The sequence below is a fragment of the Ranitomeya variabilis genome, chromosome 5 (genome assembly GCF_051348905.1).
Source record: "Ranitomeya variabilis isolate aRanVar5 chromosome 5, aRanVar5.hap1, whole genome shotgun sequence".
NCBI lineage: Eukaryota > Metazoa > Chordata > Amphibia > Anura > Dendrobatidae > Ranitomeya > Ranitomeya variabilis.
This window is the reverse complement of record NC_135236.1, coordinates 17,870,652-17,893,346: the sequence shown is the minus strand read 5'-3', so window position 1 is coordinate 17,893,346 and position 22,695 is coordinate 17,870,652. Positions and strand designations below refer to the sequence as shown.

At 42.9% G+C, this 22,695-nt stretch overlaps 1 protein-coding gene across 1 annotated transcript; it reads left to right on the top strand.

Moving 5' to 3' along the window:
- The first annotated feature begins 14,428 nt into the window (after positions 1-14,428).
- Positions 14,429-15,358, top strand: LOC143774659 (olfactory receptor-like protein I9). The gene has a single exon (XM_077262411.1). The coding sequence runs from the start codon at positions 14,429-14,431 to the stop codon at positions 15,356-15,358; it is 930 nt and encodes a 309-aa protein (XP_077118526.1).
- The last annotated feature ends 7,337 nt before the right edge of the window (positions 15,359-22,695 follow it).

Sequence of the window (22,695 nt, the reverse complement as noted above, 5' to 3'; positions counted from 1 at the left end):
CGCTCAACCCTACCCGATACCAATGAAAGTCAATGGGACACAAATATCGGAAGCGATCCTGGATGGTCCTGAAGGAGAGGAAACTGGGATCCATATTCATGTAAAAAATAAAGAATAGAAATAAAAAATATGTATCTACTCACCCCTACGACGGACCCTGGACCTCAGCGGTGCAAGCGTCTGCCTCCGTTCCTAAGAATGCAGTGAGTGAAGGACCTTCGATGATGTCGCAGTCACATGAGCGGTCATGAGTCTCCTCTCCTCCAGACCCTGGGAACCATAAGTACCGCACACGCCGAAGATGACTGGGAACTTATAGGAACTTCCGATTCCGATTTCCGATATCACAAAAATATCGGAACTCGGTATTTGGATTCCGATACAGCGAATATCGGCCGATACCCGATATTTGCAGTATCGGAATGCTCAACACTATTTGTTATATATAAGCCATTTGCTTGTTATCTTTTTTCAGCACCTGATGAAGGCTGCATTCAGTCGCCGAAATGCGTTGTGTGTTCAGCATTTTAAATAAAGGTCTGTCCATTTATATTAACCTTTGCTCTCCTCTGAATGCACCAAGCATCATATCCAGATCGGAACACATTTTGTATATCGGGCCTCCTGATGAGCCAGAGGGGTGAAACACATTGAGGCGGAACTGGCAGGTGGCATTGCATGGATGAGTACCATCATTTTTATGCCATGTGTGAATCTTTGTTTATGACCATAGTGGGAGTAAGGGCATTGTTGAACTGCAGCAACTAATGGTCATGGCCTTTGGATACCTCATCATATAAGAGGATAACCATCTATAATTATCTAAACATATTGATCTTCTTGAATGGTTATCCTACCAGCATTGAAAATTAGAATCCAAATGCTAATTGTTACCACCGATCGCGGATTCTGTTCATCATTTTTTTTATTTGCACTTTTGTTGGGAACTAGGGTATCCCTAGAATGTTAGGAGTGATTATTGTTTAAATACAGAGGTGCCCTTTATTCCCTATCTTGGGAGGGAGCATATGGTTCATTCATATTTAGGGCCATTAGGGCAGCCATCATTGAGCGGGGGCGCCAATACGTATCCCATAGGGTGCCAACCTCTGCTGATAGGAAGGTGCAAGCATAGGTACCATACTAGTGACCCCCCCAAGAAAAAATCCCCAGAGAGTTGTTTGGTATTTGACGGTGTTTTTGATTTTGATGCTGACCACGTTTTGGTTTTTAATAGTAACAATAAAATCTGATTTTATAGGGTAGGTTTATGATTTATATATTTAATGTATGCCCTAAAGCAATAACTTATTTTGAAATCTCCTCTGAATGCCCAGCGCTCTGTTTGACTGCACACTTTTTTTCTTTAAAGACTGTCAAAAGTCAGGGTTAGCATGCTTATATGTGGAAAAATATCTTGAGCATGCCACAACATACAGCACCATTTGATAATTCCTGCATCAGCAGAACACAGGTTTTTCACAACTTGGCAGTTGAGTTTGTGTCCACACATTTTCACGTACTAACTGATGGGTGTGCCTAATTTATCCCTTTCGCCCGAAACCTGTTTTCACTCTTCCTGACCAGGCCAATTTTAACAATTCTGACCACTGTCCATTTATGAGGTTATAATGCTGGAATGCTTCAACGTATCCCAGTGATTCTGAGATTGTTTTCTCATGACATATTGTACTTTATGATAGTAGTAACATTTTTTTGATATGATTTGTGTTTATTTGTGAAAAAAAAATAAATTTGGCAAAAAATGATAACATTTCGCAATTTTCAAACTTTTATTTTTTATGCCCTTAAATCAGAGAGTCATATTGCACAAAATAGTTAATAAATAACATTTCCCACATGTCTACTTTACATGAGCAAAATTTTGGAAATATATTTTTTTTTCTTAGGAAGTTATAAGGGTTAAAATTTGACCAGCCATTTCTCATTTTTACAACAAAATTTGCAAACCCATTTTTTGTAGATATAACCTCACATTTGAAGCGACATTGAGGGGCATTCATGACAGAAAATACCCAAAAAATGAAGCCATTATGAAAACTGCACCCCTCAAGGTGCTCAAAACCACATTCAAGAAATGGATTAACCCTTTATTTTGAATGTGGAAGAAAAAAATAAACATTTACTTTTCTTTCACAAAAATTTTCATTTAGACATATTTTTTTTTTACTTTTGCAAGGGTAACAGGAAAAAATGGACCATACATTTTGTTGTGCAATTTCTCCTGAGCATGAAGATCCCCCATATGTAGGAGAAATCTGCTGTTTGGGCGCATGGCAGCGCTCGGAAGGGAAGGAGCACCATTTCACTTTCTGGATGTAAAAATTGCTGTCATAAATAGCATAAGCCATGTCATGTTTGGAGAGCCCCTGATGTGCCTTAACAAGGAAAAAACACAGCCATTAAAACCATTTTGGAAACTAGATCCCTTAGGGAACTTACCTAGATATCATTTCAGTAGATTGAACCAAAAGGTGATTCACAGAAGTTTATAATCTTAAGCCGTGAAAATAAAAAAAATCTAATTTTTCCCAGATAAATCTTTTTTAGCTCCACATTTTGCATTTTTATAATGGTAACAAGATAAATTGGTCCATACAATTTGTTGTGCAATTTCTTTTGAGTCTGCTGATACCCAATATGTGGAGGAAAACAACTGCTTGGGTGCACGGCAGGACTTGGAAGGAAAGGAGCACCACTTGACTTTTTGAATGTAAAGTATGCTGGAATCATGAGTGAACGCCATGTCAAGTTTGGAGAGCCCATGATGTGCCTAAGCAGTGGAAACCCCCCACAAGTGACACCATTGTGGCACCAGAATTTGTCCCACAATTTCTGCTGAATGAGGAAATACCCCATATGTGGCTGTACAGTATTACTTTGCCATGTGGAGTGACTCGGGAGGGACGGAGCGCTATTTGCCTCCTGGAGCCCATGTTTTCCTAGACTAGTTTGCAGATCCCAAATAAAGAGCCCCTAAGTGCTAGAAGAGCAGAATCCCCCCTCAAGTGACCACATTTTGAGAATTATAACCCTTTGGGAATCTATCTACAGATGTAGTGACAATTTTGACTCCATGGGTGTTTTCCAGAAACAGGCAGCAGTGGGTGTTGCTGAGTGAAAACTGCAAACTGCCGTTGTAGTTACCAGTAGATTATGCCCAGTTCATGCTTCTGGAGACACGCACCTGTAAATTAGGCGGGCTCTCATCACTACACAAATGCCAAACATGTGGGCACTAAATGTGGTTTAAGAACACTGGGGCTCGGAAGGGAGGGGGCGTTTGGATTTGGAAGTGGAGAATTTGCTGAATTTCTTTTGGTTCATGAGGAGCTATTTTGCTTTTCCCGAGCCTTTGTGCTATCAGTAACATGAAAGCCCCCTATATTTCCGTTAACAGATGACAGACTTTAGTGGGGAATTGATTTTTTTGTGGATTGAGTTGAAGATTTTATTGGGAACATTTTACATAACGTTTGGGATTACATTTATCCGGCATTTTACACTGAGCACTTACTTTGGGGTTTCCACCTAAGTATCTGAGTGACGTTACAGATAAAACCTCCGATGGATCCATTCACTGTAATGAGGCAGCAGATTTACTTTGGACTCTGTCTGGCCTTTGATCAGTGGTGTTCTTTTCAGAAGTGCACAAGACTGTGGCCAACGGCACTTTTATGCAATCCTAATAAGACAGACACCGCCAGATCTCAGGTCCCATGGCATCCACAGTGCCTCCATCTGCCTCATTATAAGGAATTTTCTGCCGGAGGTTGTGTTTAAATCACATATTTCATAGATGTACACGGAAACCCCGGTGTAAGCGCTCAGCATAGAGCACAGGATTAATGTGCGCCAAGCCTTGCTGAGGTCTTTGGGAGGCAGAATGAAAAAATTAGCAGCATGTGAAGAATTGGTTTTATGTATGTGTTATAACATATATTATGACCCCAGTGGACAGGGTCTCAGAGGAACGTGTAAGTCTGCGAGATTCAAAAATCCAGCTCATAGGGCTGTGGTAACTGGGTTGACCAAATAGCTACTCCTAACGCCAACACTAGAAGTAGCCGGGGATCATGCCTACGGTGATCGCTAGATGACTCGCGCCAGCCGGAGAATCTAACTACCCCTAGGAGAAGAAAACAAAGACCTCTCTTGCCTCCAGAGAAAGGGACCCCAAAGCAAGATACAAGCCCCCCACAAATAATAACGGTGAGGTAAGAGGAAATGAAAAAACACAGAAATGAACCAGGTTCAGCAAAGAGAGGCCAGCTTACTAATAGCAGAATATAGCAAGATAACTTATCTGGTCAACAAAAACCCTATAAAAATCCACGCTGGAGATTCAAGAACCCCCGAACCGTCTAACGGTCCGGGGGGAGAACACCAGCCCCCTAGAGCTTCCAGCAAAGGTCAGGATACAGATTGGAACAAGCTGGACAAAAATACCAAACAAAACAAAAGCAAAAAGCAAAGAAGCAGACTTAGCTTGAAATACAGGAACCAGGATCAGAGGACAAGAGCACAACAGATTAGCTCTGATTTCAACGATGCCAGGCATTGAACTGAAGGTCCAGGGAGCTTATATAGCAACGCCCCTGAACTAACGGCCCAGGTGAGGATATAGGAAAAGACAGAAGCTCCAGAGTCAAATCACTAATGACCACTAGAGGGAGCAAAAAGCAAAATCACAACAGTACCCCCCCCTTAGTGAGGGGTCACCGAACCCTCACCACGACCACCAGGGTGATCAGGACGAGCGGCGTGAAAGGCACGAACTAAATCGGCCGCATGAACATCAGAGGCGACCACCCAGGAATTATCTTCCTGACCATAGCCCTTCCACTTGACCAGGTACTGAAGCCTCCGCCTGGAGAGACGAGAATCCAAGATCTTCTCCACCACGTACTCCAACTCGCCCTCAACCAGCACCGGAGCAGGAGGCTCAGCAGAAGGAACCACAGGCACAACGTACCGCCGCAACAAGGACCTATGAAACACGTTGTGGATAGCAAACGACACAGGAAGATCCAGGCGAAAGGATACAGGATTAAGGATTTCCAATATCTTGTAAGGACCAATAAAACGAGGTTTAAATTTGGGAGAGGAAACCTTCATAGGAACAAAGCGGGAAGAAAGCCACACCAAATCCCCAACACGTAGTCGGGGACCCACACCGCGGCGGCGGTTGGCAAAGCGCTGAGCCCTCTCCTGTGACAACTTCAAGTTGTCCACCACAAGATTCCAGATCCGCTGCAACCTATCCACCACAGAATCCACCCCAGGGCAGTCAGAAGGTTCCACATGACCCGAAGAAAAACGAGGGTGGAAACCAGAGTTGCAGAAAAACGGCGAAACCAAGGTGGCGGAACTAGCCCGATTATTAAGGGCAAACTCAGCCAACGGCAAGAAGGTCACCCAATCGTCCTGATCAGCAGAGACAAAACACCTCAAATAAGCCTCCAAAGTCTGATTAGTTCGCTCCGTCTGTCCATTAGTCTGAGGATGGAAAGCAGACGAAAATGACAAGTCAATGCCCATCCTACTACAAAAGGATCGCCAGAATCTGGAAACGAACTGGGATCCTCTGTCTGACACAATATTCTCAGGGATGCCGTACAAACGAACCACGTTCTGGAAAAACACAGGAACCAGATCGGAAGAGGAAGGCAGCTTAGGCAAAGGAACCAAATGGACCATCTTGGAGAAGCGATCACATATCACCCAGATAACAGACATGCCTTGAGACACCGGAAGATCAGAAATGAAATCCATGGAGATATGTGTCCAAGGTCTCTTAGGGACAGGCAAGGGCAAGAGCAACCCGCTGGCACGAGAACAGCAAGGCTTAGCTCGAGCACAAGTCCCACAGGACTGTACAAATGACCGCACATCCCTAGACAAGGAAGGCCACCAAAAGGATCTGGCCACCAGATCTCTGGTGCCAAAAATTCCTGGGTGACCTGCCAACACCGAGGAATGAACCTCGGAAATGACTCTGCTGGTCCACTTATCAGGCACAAACAGTCTGTCAGGTGGACAAGAATCAGGCCTATCAGCCTGAAATCTCTGCAACACACGTCGCAGATCTGGAGAAATAGCTGACAAGATAATACCATCCTTAAGAATACCAACAGGTTCAGCGACTCCAGGAGCATCAGGCACAAAGCTCCTGGAAAGAGCATCGGCCTTCACATTTTTTGAACCTGGTAAATACGAGACAACAAAGTCAAAACGGGAGAAAAACAATGACCAGCGGGCCTGTCTAGGATTCAGGCGTTTAGCAGACTCGAGATACATCAGATTTTTGTGATCAGTCAAGACCACCACACGATGCTTAGCACCCTCGAGCCAATGACGCCACTCCTCAAATGCCCATTTCATGGCCAACAACTCCCGATTGCCCACATCATAATTTCGCTCCGCAGGCGAAAACTTCCTAGAGAAAAAGGCGCAAGGTCTCATAACAGAGCAACCAGGGCCTCTCTGCGACAAAACGGCCCCTGCTCCAATCTCTGAAGCATCCACCTCAACCTGAAAGGGAAGCGAGACATCAGGCTGGCACAAAACAGGCGCCGAAGTAAACCGACGTTTCAACTCCTGGAAAGCCTCCACGGCAGCAGGAGCCCAATTAACCACATCGGAGCCCTTCTTGGTCATATCCGTCAAAGGTTTCACAATGCTAGAAAAGTTAGCGATAAAACGACGGTAGAAGTTAGCGAAACCCAAGAACTTCTGAAGACTCTTAACTGACGAGGGCTGAGTCCAATCAAGAATAGCTCGGACCTTGACTGGGTCCATCTCCACAGCAGAAGGGGAAAAAATGAACCCCAAAAAGGGAACCTTCTGTACACCAAAAAGACACTTTGAGCCCTTGACAAACAAAGAATTTTCACGCAAAATTTTAAAGACCATCCTGACCTGCTCCACATGCGAGTCCCAATTATCAGAAAAAACCAGAATATCATCCAGATAAACGATCAAAAATTTATCCAGATAGTTCCGGAAAATGTCATGCATAAAGGACTGAAAAACTGAAGGGGCATTAGAGAGCCCAAAAGGCATCACCAAGTACTCAAAATGACCTTCGGGCGTATTGAATGCGGTTTTCCATTCATCCCCTTGCTTAATGCGCACAAGGTTGTACGCACCACGAAGGTCTATCTTGGTAAACCACTTGGCACCTTTAATCCGGGCAAACAAGTCAGACAACAGCGGCAAAGGATACTGAAATTTGACAGTGATCTTATTTAAAAGCCGATAGTCAATACAAGGCCTCAAAGATCCGTCCTTTTTAGCCACAAAAAAGAATCCCGCACCAAGAGGGGAAGAAGACGGACGGATGTGTCCTTTCTCCAGAGACTCCTTGATATATGAACGCATAGCGGTATGTTCAGGTATCGACAGATTAAACAGTCTTCCCTTAGGAAATTTACTGCCTGGAATCAAATCTATTGCACAGTCACATTCCCTATGAGGAGGCAATGCACTGGACCTGGACTCGCTAAAGACATCCTGATAATCAGACAAATACTCAGGAACTTCCGAAGGCGTAGAAGAAGCAATAGACACAGGCAGGGAATCCTCATGAATACCACGACAGCCCCAACTAGACACTGACATAGCCTTCCAGTCAAGGACTGGATTATGGGTCTGTAACCATGGCAGCCCCAAAACAACCAAATCATGCATTTTATGTAGAATGAGAAAACGTATCACCTCGCGGTGTTCAGGAGTCATGCACATGGTAACCTGTGTCCAATACTGCAGTTTATTTTCTGCTAATGGCGTAGCATCAATACCCTTAAGAGGGATAGGATTTTCTAATGGTTCAAGAATAAAACCACAGCGCTTAGCAAATGAGAGATCCATAAGACTCAGGGCAGCACCTGAATCTACAAACGCCATGACAGGATAAGATGACAGTGAGCAAATCAAAGTTACAGACAGAATAAACTTAGGATGCAAATTACCAATGGCGACCGGACTAACAACCTTAGATATACGTTTAGAGCATGCTGAGATAACATGTGTAGAATCACCACAGTAGTAGCACAAGCCATTCCGGCGTCTATGAATTTTCCTCTCATTTCTAGTCAGGATTCTATCACATTGCATCAAATCAGGTGTCCGTTCAGACAACACCATGAGGGAATTTGCGGTTTTTCTATCACATTGCATCACATCAGGTGTCTGTTCAGACAACAACATGAGGGAATTTGCGGTTTTGCGCTCCCGCAACCACCGGTCAATTTGAATAGCCAGGGACATGGTATCATTCAGACCTGTGGGAATGGGAAAACCCACCATAACATTCTTAATGGCCTCAGAAAGGCCATTTCTAAAATTAGCGGCCAGTGCACACTCGTTCCAATGTGTCAGCACGGACCATTTCCGAAATTTTTGGCAATACACCTCAGCCTCGTCCTGGCCCTGAGACATAGCCAGCAAGGCTTTCTCTGCCTGAATCTCAAGATTGGGTTCCTCATAAAGTAAACCGAGCGCCAGAAAAAACGCATCAATATCAGCCAATGCCGGATCTCCTGGCGCCAACGAAAAAGCCCAATCTTGAGGGTCACCCCGTAAGAATGAAATAACAATTTTTACTTGTTGAGCAAAGTCTCCAGACGAACAAGGTTTCAGGGACAAAAACAATTTACAATTATTCCTGAAATTCCTAAACTTAAATCGGTCTCCTGAAAACAGTTCAGGAATCGGAATCTTGGGTTCAGACCTAGGATTTCTGGTAACATAATCTTGTATACCCTGCACACGAGCGGCAAGCTGGTCCACACTTGTAATCAAGGTCTGGACATTCATGTCTGCAGCAAGCTTAAGCCACTCTGAGGTAAAGGGGAAAAGAAAAAAAAAAAAAAAATGAGAGAGGGAAAAAAAAACCTCAAAATTTTCTTTCTTATAATCCCACTTCTGCAATGCATTAAACATTTAATACTGGCCTGGCATACTGTTATGACCCCAGTGGACAGGGTCTCAGAGGAACGTGTAAGTCTGCGAGATTCAAAAATCCAGCTCATAGGGCTGTGGTAACTGGGTTGACCAAATAGCTACTCCTAACGCCAACACTAGAAGTAGCCGGGGATCATGCCTACGGTGATCGCTAGATGACTCGCGCCAGCCGGAGAATCTAACTACCCCTAGGAGAAGAAAACAAAGACCTCTCTTGCCTCCAGAGAAAGGGACCCCAAAGCAAGATACAAGCCCCCCACAAATAATAACGGTGAGGTAAGAGGAAATGACAAACACAGAAATGAACCAGGTTCAGCAAAGAGAGGCCAGCTTACTAATAGCAGAATATAGCAAGATAACTTATCTGGTCAACAAAAACCCTATAAAAATCCACGCTGGAGATTCAAGAACCCCCGAACCGTCTAACGGTCCGGGGGGAGAACACCAGCCCCCTAGAGCTTCCAGCAAAGGTCAGGATACAGATTGGAACAAGCTGGACAAAAATACCAAACAAAACAAAAGCAAAAAGCAAAGAAGCAGACTTAGCTTGAAATACAGGAACCAGGATCAGAGGACAAGAGCACAACAGATTAGCTCTGATTTCAACGATGCCAGGCATTGAACTGAAGGTCCAGGGAGCTTATATAGCAACGCCCCTGAACTAACGGCCCAGGTGAGGATATAGGAAAAGACAGAAGCTCCAGAGTCAAATCACTAATGACCACTAGAGGGAGCAAAAAGCAAAATCACAACAAACATAGTAACATAGTTATTAAGGTTGAAGGAAGACTTTAAGTCCATCTAGTTCAACCTATAGCCTAACCTAACATGCCCCAACATGTTGATCCAGAGGAAGGCAAAAAAAAACCCATGTGGCAAAGAGTAAGCTCCACCTTGGGGAAAAAATTCCTTCCCGACTCCACATACAGCAATCAGACTAGTTCCCTGGATCAACACCCTAACAAGGAATCTAGTATATATACCCTTATGTATTTGTTATGCTGTTCCTTTTGAGATATGATTAGGCGACTATATTGCTCAAGTCAGTGCGATTACAGCGATACCAGATTTATATCGTATTTTTACGTTTGACTGCTGTCACACACTAGAAGAAACTTTTTATTGCAAAAACTAGTTTTTGAATCACCATATTTTGAGAACTATAATTTTTTCATATTTGGCCCACAGAGTCATGTGAGGTCTAGTTTTTGGTTGGACGAGCTGACGTTTTTATTGGTACCATTTTCAGGCACGTGACATTTTATGATCTATTTTTATTCTGATTTTTGGGAGACAGAGTGAACAAAAACCAGCAATTCAGGAATTGCTTTTTGTTATACCGCTCCATGTGTGGTAAAATTGGTAAGACAACTTTATTCTTCAGGTCAGTACGATTACAGCAATAGTTCATTTATATCTTTTTTATGTTTTGGCACTTTTAGACAATAAAAACTATTTTATAGAAAAAAAAATTGCATCACTTTATTCTGAGAGCTATAACTTTCTTATTTTTCTACAGATGGAGCTGTTGGAAGCTCATGGAAGCTGATCTACTGATGGAAGCTCGCAGGGAGCCCCCTTCCCTGCGCGATGCTTCTCTATGCTGCTGTCACTGCTAACAGTGGCATCAGAGGGGTTAAATGTTAGTGCTCGGTGCTAGCGCCGATCGTGGGCGTTGATGTCAACTTTGTATTGTCAGCTGACATCAATCCCAGAGGTTAATAATGGAGAGACATCTGTAAGACACTCCTATCACTAATGCGTTCCTTAGATTGTAAAAAAAATGCCAGCCAGAATAAAGTCCTTACCTTAAAAGAAAGGAATATGGAAAAGTCATGATTTATTCTTTTTTGTCTTTTAAAGGGGACATAAACATCAATGGATTACAAGTGAAGGGGAGTGTAACTTTGCTTTTCATTTTTATTTCAAATAAAAGTGTTGGTGTCTTTATTTCAATTACAGGACTTTATTTCAGTGTTTATTTTAGCAATCTTTCTATGGGGTTAGTAATGGGGTTGTCTTACATTACTTACCCCTGGACTTGATATCAGCGGCCATAAAACAGGTGACATCAAACCGACAACTTATACACCACTTGCCACTGCAGCAGGGCAAGTTGGAAGAGCCAGACAAAGCACCAGTATTGGCACATCTTATATATGCATCCTTTCTGGGGCGGCTGTGGGCTGCTATTTTTTGACTGGAAAGGAGCAACATCCATGGCCCCTTCCCGGTCTGAGAATACCAGTCATTAACTGTTTGTTTTAGCTTGGCTGGTTGTCAAAAATGGGGGGAACCAATGCCATTTCTTTAAAATATTTATTTAATTAATTAAAAAAAGCGAGGTGGGACCCCTCGTTTCTTGATAACCAGCCATGAGAAAGCTAACAGCTGAGGGGGCAGCCTGCAGCTGTCAGTTTTACCTGCATTGGTTTTCAATAGTAGAAGAGACCCCATGTCATTTAAAAAATAAAATGAAAAAACTATTTATTGCATCGGTGCCAGCTGATGAATACTCTCATTAGCTTTTCTTGCCCTCGCTTCTATCAGAGACAGCAGGAAGACGCTAATGATAGTAGTAATCTCATGAGCTGGCATCTGTGACCGGCGGTAACCTTTTCACTGCTGGTCACAGCTGCTGGTTCACATGCTGTCATCTGACAGCATAGGAATCATAACTCTCTGACTGGCAATGACTAACTTATTGCAGATCAATGTGTGTTTCACACTATGTCACACATGTGGCAGCATGGGAAAAAGACTATTTTTGGGGTTCCGAACCAAACAGTAACACTGACATCCTGGAGTAGTCTGTGTATGGGGGTCCATGCACAGACAATAGGTGTTCAGCATGGATCTCGGACTTTGCTTTTCAGGTTTGCCCATCACTACTTACAAGTTGTTAATAAATTGTCTTTAAGACTTTTTGATCCATTTTTAAAGCTGATGATGATGGTATATTTCTTAAAATTCATGATGCACTAGTTCTTATTATTATTATTAATTTTTATAGCGCCATTTATTCCATGGCGCTTTACATGTGAAATACGGGGCAAATATAGACAAATACATTAAACATGAGCAAAAACAAGGCACATGGGTACATAAGGAGGGATAACCCTGCCCGCGAGGGCTCACAGTCTGCAGGGGATGGGTGAGAATACACTAGGAGAGGGTAGAGCTGGTTGTGCTGCGATTCAGTAGGTTCAGGATCACTGCAGGCTGTAGGCTTGTCGGAAGAGGTGAGTCTTCAGGTTCTTTTTGAAAGTTTCTATGGTAGTCGAGAGTCTGTTGTGCTGGGGTAGAGAGTTCCAGAGTATGGGGGAAGCACGGGAGAAGTCTTGGATGCGGTTGTAAGTTTTAAATCCATCATTGTAAATAAAAGATATCAACTACACAAAACACAAATAGTAATATTAATAATTTTTCTTTATTATACTATATTTTATATAATTTTAATTGAATATTATGGGATCTACTCTCCTGGTGTTAAACGACATGTGAGAATAACCCCCAATGACTTATTGTCAGTGCACAAGCAGATATAAAAATACACAATCTGAGGGACGACTGTAGACCCAACACATCATATTTGTACAGGAACACAATATATAAAGCTTCATTGTGCTCTGGATCTAATGAGGAGCTCATGCTGTGCATATATTCTGACTTTACATTTGTTTTTTCACTTATCAAAATTTGTGTTGAAATTTGGAAAATGCATCAGTGACAGATAATATACCGGGGAAGAAGTAGAAAATTCAGTGATGGATTTCATCAATATTACTAATTTACTCCAGATTAGTAAATTGCTCAGAGACAGTTTTTCTAGACAAATTCTTCATCTTCTCAGCGATGCACCAAGAAAAATTTTAATTTTGTTCATTAAAACCTTATTCCTCTTATAATCTTTTATTTAAAAAAATGATTGACTAAGGAGAGAAAAAGGAAAAGGCTTAAATATGGAAATTCATGTAAGAGAAATATTTTACATTTTACCACTCAGCGAACAAAATCTACTATTCTTACAATTACCTTGAATTATGTAAATGTTTAGGAAGTGAAATACGTTTATCTGAGTTGTTGTAATATATCGATTTTACATCAAATACTTATACATATATGAAAATTTGAGAAAAAATAGACATAAGACCTTGGATCCTCGTAGATGTCGGTGTCCACTGGACCAGAACCCTGAGAACCTGCTACTACATGTTGGAATCCTTGGCGCCTCTTCTATTCATTAACCCCCGGAGACTCATATTTGCATTAAACAGCAACAATGAGGTGTTCAATGTCGGTCCTACTAATCAGAAGAGGTGGCGGGGTAGTAGTCAAGTAGTAAATGGTTTGAAGGGCTCCTTTTCAACAGCCATGGTCATCCAAGTTTGCTGCTGGACAGAGTCCTATGACTCTTTTTGCTCAGTCCCACATGCATCCACTTGTACAGTTGTATCATTGTAAGTTAATGCTGATAGATTCAGAAATCATCCTCCTTCTGTCAAAATATTTCTCTATCAAATATTTTTGCCATGTTTATAATATGACAGAATTCTGCTTTTATGTTCGAGATCTCTAAGCCTCATTTAAAGTCAAAACATTTTAGGAACAATTGACTGTAAATGACGAAGTGTAACGACTATAGGCTGCTGTGGACTATTTTAATTATGGGTAGGGATAACAGGAGCACACAATGGGACTGTCCAGCTAGCACAATACAAGTATTTATCAATTTTTGCTCAACAATTTTAGTTATCCAGATATTTTAAATTGATTTGTAAAATGTAACTTTTACCAATTGTCGCCTTTTTTTCTTTTTTGGCACACCTCACTCCAGTCCACGTCTGAAGTAAGTTTTCTGGAGAAGTTTTTAATCTGATGCATTTATTGACCAATGTGCAACTTCTAAAATAGTTTGTGACATTTGGAGTTAAAAATCATTTTAAGACAAAATAAAGAATATTTTTATTTTGTTACAAAATAATGGACCGTGTGCGCAATTTTAACAAATTTGGCAAAATAAATTACAGTAAATTTCACAAGTCAAAAAATAGAAGTGACCTCAGTAAGATGCTATTGATGATTCAAGGCCATGGTTTCTTATCAATACAACTGACTAAATTGACAATTTTAACATTTTAGGGAGCAAGACATATTCTGTGACCTGCTCAGCAACAATTTAATATTGTGAAATGTTGTTACAAAACAATTTGACAATATTACCTGAACATAAAGAACATAAGTAAGATTACACTGATTTTCCATTTTTTTTTCACAGCCTTGTATTTCTAAGGATATGTAACATTCACCATCATAAACTTTTCCTGATCTTCCACTATGTCATTAGTAATTGCATGTTAAAAAGCATCCTGGTGTAATGCAAAATATAATTTTATAAAATTTGAGGTCAAGATTAATTTAGTTTTTTTGTTTTCCTTGAATGCAGGAGAACAACGTTACTTTCCTCAATGAGTTTTTTCTTTTAGGATTTCAAGTCAGCCAGAATTGTAGAATTTCCCTGTTCTTTCTGCTCTTCCTGATTTACTGTGGGACAATATGTGGGAACCTCCTGATCATCACCCTGGTGTCCACCAGCAAGAACCTCCACACTCCAATGTACTTCTTCATCTCACAACTGTCCATCAGTGACATCTTGTTACCAACAGATATTGTCCCCTACATGTTTTATGTTCTGCTCAATAATGGGGCGACCATTACTTTAATTGGCTGCATGGCCCAGTTTTATTTCTTCTGTACTGCAGAAGGATGTGAATGTCTTCTTCTCACAGTGATGTCCTATGACAGATATGTGGCCATCTGTAATCCACTTCATTACGTCTCTATCATGACAAGTTCGTTATGTATGAATTTGGTCATTTTGTTTTGGTTTCTCAGTTTTTTAGTTGCATTTATTGACACATTATCGGCATCAAGGTTAAAGTTCTGTGGGCCAAATATCATTGACCATTTCTTCTGTGATCTGGTTCCCTTACAGGGTATTGCCTGTTCTGATACATTTCCTTTAAAACTACAACTCTATTTACTTAGTTTTCCACTACTGATTGTTCCCAACCTAATAATTGTTATATCTTATGGTAACATTGTCCGAGCTGTTTTAAAAATTCAATCCAATATCAGTAGACACAAAGCCTTCTCCACCTGTAGCTCCCACCTCACCGTGGTCTCCATATTTTACGTGACTCTGTTCAGTGTCTATATTCTCCCAACAAGTGAACAAACATCAGAAGTTAATAAAATCATGTCCTTACTATATACTGTATTTACACCATTAATCAATCCCATTATTTACAGCTTTAGGAATAAAGACATTAAGAAAGCCATGCAGGAAACTCTTAAAAAATATCAGTAATCTGTCTGATGTATCGCAGACCTATAAATTGTGCTAAGGAAAACTATTCAGAAATATCTCTAATCTGAGGTTTTTGGCTAAAAAATAGTCTAAGATGACAATGGATCGAGAAAACAGATGCAACACAAAGTTAATTTTTCACTAGTTTTTGAGGCTCTGAAGGCATTTGGAAAACCTCAAATTGAGATGCTCCAGCATATGACTTCTCAAGTCAGATAAATCTATTTTGGCAGAAATCTGTGGCGAGTCTTCATGGGATTCTGCAAGATAGATATTTGACATCGCAATTAATTTAATTTAAAAGATCTTTATAACACTATGGCTATAGGCTCACTGCTAATGTGTGAGCCTCATCGTATTGTTCTGGATATCTGAGGTTGTCACTATCGTTGAGGCTAAGAACTTTTCTTTCATGAACATGACATGGAGCGGTTCTTCCATTACAATATCATTAAGGCCATGTGCACACGTTCAGTATTTTTCGCGTTTTTTTCGCGTTTTTTCGCTATAAAAACGTGATAAAAACGCGAAAAAAACGCTTACATATGCCTCCTATTATTTTAAGTGTATTCCGCATTTTTTGTGCAAATGTAGCCTTTTTTTCCGCGAAAAAATCGCATCGCGGAAAAAAAAGCAACATGTTCATTAAAATGCGGAATTGCAGGGGATTCCGCACACCTAGGGGTCCATTGATCTGCTTACTTCCCACACGGGGCTGTGCCCACGATGCGGGAAGTAAGCAGATTATGTGCGGTTGGTACCCAGGGTGGAGGAGAGGAGACTCTCCTCCACGCACTGGGCACCATATAAGTGGTCAAAAAAATAAGAATTAAAATAAAAAACAGTCCTATACTCACCCTCGATGTCTTCCCGCCTCCACTGCACGCTGCCATTCGGTTCCTGTAGCTGATGTGCGGTGGAGGACCTTGCCGATGACGTCACTGTCCTGTGATTGGTCGTGAGCGGTCATGTGACCGCTCACGTGACCGTGACGTCACGGAAGGTCCTGTGCGCACAGACCAGCTATAGGAAGAGGAGCCGGACGCCGCTGAGGAGATGTCTGGGTGAGTATAAGCATTTTTTTATTTTTTTTATTATTTTTAAACATTCTATCTTTTACTATGGATGCGGCATAGGCTGCATCTATAGTAAAAAGTTGGTCACACTTGTCAAACGCTATGTTTGACAAGTGTGACCAACCTGTCAGTCAGTTTTCCAAGCGATGCTACAGATCGCTTGGAAAACTTTAGCATTCTGCAAGCTAATTACGCTTGCAGAATGCTAAAAAAAACGCGAAAAAAATGGAAAAAAAACGCAAAAAAAACGCAAAAAAAAAATGAGGATTTCTTGCAGAAAATTTCCGGTTTTCTTCAGGAAATTTCTGCAAGAAATCCGCAACGTGTGCACATACCCTAAGACTTAATTTCCACTCCGCATATTTACTTTGGAATAAGATGTGGAGTGATTTGAAGTGGTAGTTAAATCAAGCATTGACCCAGATGTAACTGTTAGTTGCTGAACTGAATAAAAATCAAATCTATGGTTAGATTGGGGGACAAGGGACAAGAATATTTAGTCTTTTTTTCTAGAAGGTGATTTATGTGTTTCACTTGCAAGTCAGTTACCACGATTTTAAGTTTTATCTTTAAGTTCAAGTGTTTTATAAGATAGTGACTGGTGAGGGATCCAGCACCAATTGCACATCACCCCCAAATATCCCATTAGCAAATTGCTTGACATGATCTCAAGTAGCGTATTTAATAATTAAGTTATTTGGTTACAGTTAGTAGAGTAGACATTTGTTAAGGAGACAATTGTATTTGCAATTTTCTGTTTTACAAAAATTAATCTCTTGGAACTTACTTGGATTTGTGTAATAACAAACATTTAATACATACAAATGAGTATTTTGCGACAAATGACAGTTAATAGCTACATAATAACATCTCTTCATAGAAACATAGAAAGTTAGATTTGCAACCATTTATCACCACTCTTTGAGTACAATCACTGAGCCAGTAATGAATCTACGTAACTACAGCCTTGTAAATCCCATATTTGGTAATTTTTTCAATAAAAAATAGCATGAGATACTTTATTAAATGCTTTGCTGAAGTCGAGATCTACAAATTCTACCACATTTCCCTGATCCACCCAGTCAGTGATTCCATCATAAAGGAAATTTAGATTAGTCTGGCATGACTTATTTGCTACAAACCCATGCTGGCTCTGGTTATTTACTGTATTCTTATGCAAGTACTTACATACATGGTGTGTTAGGGCTGGCAGAACACACCAAATAATATAAAGGAAGAAATATGGTGCGTTCACAGCCCGGGGTCCACCGTTCAGAGATGACACCTGCTTCTCGGTAATGGCAGACTATATGATGGTATTATGTGAACACACACGGGTTAACTTCACCCGGAAGGTAGGAGGAAAACCGTGTTGCGTCACAGGGCCGCAATACTGCAGATTGAACACTAGTCTTCTGGTCACAGGACCCTGCCCAAAGGACACGGAGTTAGAGTCCTGCTAGACCACCAAGCTTTCGGTGCCACAACTGCGGTTCCAGGGAAAAAATTAATAAACATTTCTGCACTATGTGCATACAGCGCAGCTCTGGCAGATGCCACTAATCACCCTAACTAGGGTCTGGAAAGCGCACTAGTTGCGCATGGCGCCGCACTGGCAGACGCTGCTGAGATGACGCAGAATTATCATGCCTTGTGCATGCTCAGTTGAAAAAAAGCAGGAATTAGTCCCAGGAACATCTGATCGCCTCTGACCACTGTTGGTTATAACAGCAGAACCAGGATTAATAGTGGTAACCAGATGCACAGTATCAGCCTGGGCAAGATGCCAGGACAGACGTGTCTGCTGATCAGACTCCTCTGCGGCTGGGGAAAAATGGGAGACCGCAGAGGACATGGTTCGATATTCTCCCTGTGCAATGGCGGGAACTCAACACTTAACATTACCCCCCTCCTAGGGCCTCGCTACACTCAAAGGAAGCAATGTGCTGCGGAGCCCAAATGTGCTCAATAGGCACCCAGGTCCTGTCCTCTGGGCCATCACCATTCCAATCCACCAGATAATGCTTTTTGCCACGTACTACCTTACATCAAATGCGTTCACCTTGTAATCATCCGTGGACAAGCATGATGTCCCAGCAGATGACTTGTAAAACCGGGACAGATGAATGGGTTTTAGGAGGGACACATGAAATATCTAGGTGTGGAAGAAGGGCCAACCGATAGACCACAGGGTTGACTTGTTCCAGGACCTTGAAGGGGCCTATGTACCGAGGCACAAACTTAGTAGACTCAATTCGAAGCCTGATGTTACAGGTGGAAAGCCACACTAAGTCACCAGTTGCAAAGGATGAAGTGGAGCGCCGGTGTGCATTGGTAGAAACCCTCATGCTCTCCTTGGAGGTCCGGATGTCATACTGTGTGCGGTCCCAAATGTCACATGCCTCCATCGCCCAGTCTGCCACCCTAGAGTCGGTGCAAGACATGGGCATTGGTACAGGAACCTGCGGATGATGGCTGTTATTAAGGAGGAATGGGGTCTGCCCAGTGGAGTCTGCCACAGCGTTTTTCAGCACAAACTGTTATGACCCCAGTGGACAGGGTCTCAGAGGAACGTGTAAGTCTGCAAGATACAAAAATCCAGCTCATAGGGCTGTGGTAACTGGGTTGACCAAATAGCTACTCCTAACGCCAACACTAGAAGTAGCCGGGGATCATGCCTACGGTGATCGCTAGATCACTCGCGCCAGCCGGAGAATCTAACTACCCCTAGGAGAAGAAAACAAAGACCTCTCTTGCCTCCAGAGAAAGGGACCCCAAAGCAAGATACAAGCCCCGCACAAATAATAACGGTGAGGTAAGAGGAAATGACAAACACAGAAATGAACCAGGTTCAGCAAAGAGAGGCCAGCTTACTAATAGCAGAATATAGCAAGATAACTTATCTGGTCAACAAAAACCCTATAAAAATCCACGCTGGAGAATCAAGAACCCCCGAACCGTCTAACGGTCCGGGGGGAGAACACCAGCCCCCTAGAGCTTCCAGCAAAGGTCAGGATACAGATAGGAACAAGCTGGACAAAAATACCAAACAAAACAAAAGCAAAAAGCAAAGAAGCAGACTTAGCTTGAAAAACAGGAACCAGGATCAGAGGACAAGAGCACAACAGATTAACTCTGATTTCAACGATGCCAGGCATTGAACTGAAGGTCCAGGGAGCTTATATAGCAACGCCCCTGAACTAACGGCCCAGGTGAGGATATAGGAAAAGACAGACGCTCCAGAGTCAAATCACTAATGACCACTAGAGGGAGCAAAAAGCAAAATCACAACAGTACCCCCCCCCTTAGTGAGGGGTCACCGAACCCTCACCACGACCACCAGGGCGATCAGGATGAGCGGCGTGAAAGGCACGAACTAAATCGGCCGCATGAACATCAGAGGCGACCACCCAGGAATTATCTTCCTGACCATAGCCCTTCCACTTGACCAAGTACTGAAGCCTCCGCCTGGAGAGACGAGAATCCAAGATCTTCTCCACCACGTACTCCAACTCGCCCTCAACCAACACCGGAGCAGGAGGCTCAGCAGAAGGAACCACAGGCACAACGTACCGCCGCAACAAGGACCTATGAAACACGTTGTGGATAGCAAACGACACAGGTAGATCCAGGCGAAAGGATACAGGATTAAGAATTTCCAATATCTTGTAAGGACCAATAAAATGAGGTTTAAATTTGGGAGAGGAAACCTTCATAGGAACAAAGCAGGAAGAAAGCCACACCAAATCCCCAACACGTAGTCGGGGACGCACACCGCGGCGGCGGTTGGCAAAGCGCTGAGCCCTCTCCTGTGACAACTTCAAGTTGTCCACCACAAGATTCCAGATCCGCTGCAACCTATCCACCACAGAATCCACCCCAGGGCAGTCAGAAGGCTCCACATGACCCGAAGAAAAACGAGGGTGGAAACCAGAGTTGCAGAAAAACGGCGAAACCAAGGTGGCGGAACTAGCCCGATTATTAAGGGCAAACTCAGCTAACGGCAAGAAGGTCACCCAATCGTCCTGATCAGCAGAGACAAAACACCTCAAATAAGCCTCCAAAGTCTGATTAGTTCGCTCCGTCTGTCCATTAGTCTGAGGATGGAAAGCAGACGAAAACGACAAGTCAATGCCCATCCTACTACAAAAGGATCGCCAGAATCTGGAAACGAACTGGGATCCTCTGTCTGACACAATATTCTCAGGGATGCCTGTCATGATTACCCCAATGGCAGGGAAATAAAAATAACAAAACGGACTAGCTCTCGGGTGATGGAAACTAAAGTTGACCGTGACCTGAACCTGACACAACACTGGAAGTAGCCGGGGAGTGTTCCTACGATGCCCTAGACACCACGCGCCAGCCGGAGATCTAACTACCCCTATCAGAGGAATATACAGGCCTGCCTTACCTCCAGAGATTAACCCCAAAAGGAGATAGCAGCCCCCCACAGATATTGACGGTGAGTTAAGAGGAAAAGACATACGTAGGATGAACAGCAGATTTAGCACAGTGAGGTCCGCTTTCTAGATAGCAGAAGGATAGGAAAGAGTTACTTCACGGTCAACTTCAAAACACTACTCAAAAACACCATCCTGAAATTACTTTAAAACTCCAGTGACAACTCATGCCACTGGAGTGGCAATTTCAGTCCACAAGAGCTTCCAGCTACAGAGAGTCACATTGCAGCAAGCTGGACAAGAAATAGCATAAACTAGAAACGAAATTCAACTTAGCTGAACAGGAACTTGAGGCAGGAGAATGCAACAGAATGCTACTGATACATTGTTGGCCGGCATAGGACTAACAGCCAAGCAGCCTTAAATAGGAAACTCCCCTAATGGGTGGCAACAGGTGATCAGGGATAGAAGAAGGCAAATAAGTGGCACTACCATAAAACACCACCGGGGGAGCCCACAAACAGAATTCACAACAGATGCCGTGCAAACGAACCACGTTCTGGAAAAACACAGGAACCAGATCGGAAGAGGAAGGCAGTTTAGGCAAAGGAACCAAATGGACCATCTTGGAGAAGCGATCACATATCACCCAGATAACAGACATGCCCTGAGACACCGGAAGATCAGAAATGAAATCCATGGAGATATGTGTCCAAAGTCTCTTAGGGACAGGCAAGGGCAAGAGCAACCCGCTGGCACGAGAACAGCAAGGCTTAGCTCGAGCACAAGTCCCACAGGACTGTACAAATGACCGCACATCCCTAGACAAGGAAGGCCACCAAAAGGATCTGGCCACCAGATCTCTGGTGCCAAAAATTCCTGGGTGACCTGCCAACACCGAGGAATGAACCTCGGAAATGACTCTGCTGGTCCACTTATCAGGCACAAACAGTCTGTCAGGTGGACAAGAATCAGGCCTATCAGCCTGAAATCTCTGCAACACACGTCGCAGATCAGGAGAAATAGCTGACAAGATAATACCATCCTTAAGAATACCAACAGGTTCAGCGACTCCAGGAGCATCAGGCACAAAGCTCCTGGAAAGAGCATCGGCCTTCACATTCTTTGAACCTGGTAAATACGAGACAACAAAGTCAAATCGGGAGAAAAACAATGACCAGCGGGCCTGTCTAGGATTCAGGCGTTTAGCAGACTCGAGATACATCAGATTTTTGTGATCAGTCAAGACCACCACACGATGCTTAGCACCCTCGAGCCAATGACGCCACTCCTCAAATGCCCATTTCATGGCCAACAACTCCCGATTGCCCACATCATAATTTCGCTCCGCAGGCGAAAACTTCCTAGAGAAAAAGGCGCAAGGTCTCATAACAGAGCAACCAGGGCCTCTCTGCGACAAAACGGCCCCTGCTCCAATCTCTGAAGCATCCACCTCAACTTGAAAGGGAAGCGAGACATCAGGCTGGCACAAAACAGGCGCCGAAGTAAACCGACGTTTCAACTCCTGGAAAGCCTCCATGGCAGCAGGAGCCCAATTAACCACATCGGAGCCCTTCTTGGTCATATCCGTCAAAGGTTTCACAATGCTAGAAAAGTTAGCGATAAAACGACGGTAGAAGTTAGCGAAACCCAAGAACTTCTGACGACTCTTAACTGACGAGGGCTGAGTCCAATCAAGAATAGCTCGGACCTTGACTGGGTCCATCTCCACAGCAGAAGGGGAAAAAATGAACCCCAAAAAGGGAACCTTCTGTACATCCTGACCTGCTCCACATGCGAGTCCCAATTATCAGAAAAAAACAGAATATCATCCAGATAAACGATCAGAAATTTATCC

Coding starts and splice junctions, on each gene's coding strand:
- LOC143774659 (XM_077262411.1), top strand. CDS start 14,429: ATGCAGGAGAACAACGTTACTTTCCTCAATGAGTTTTTTCTTTTAGGA.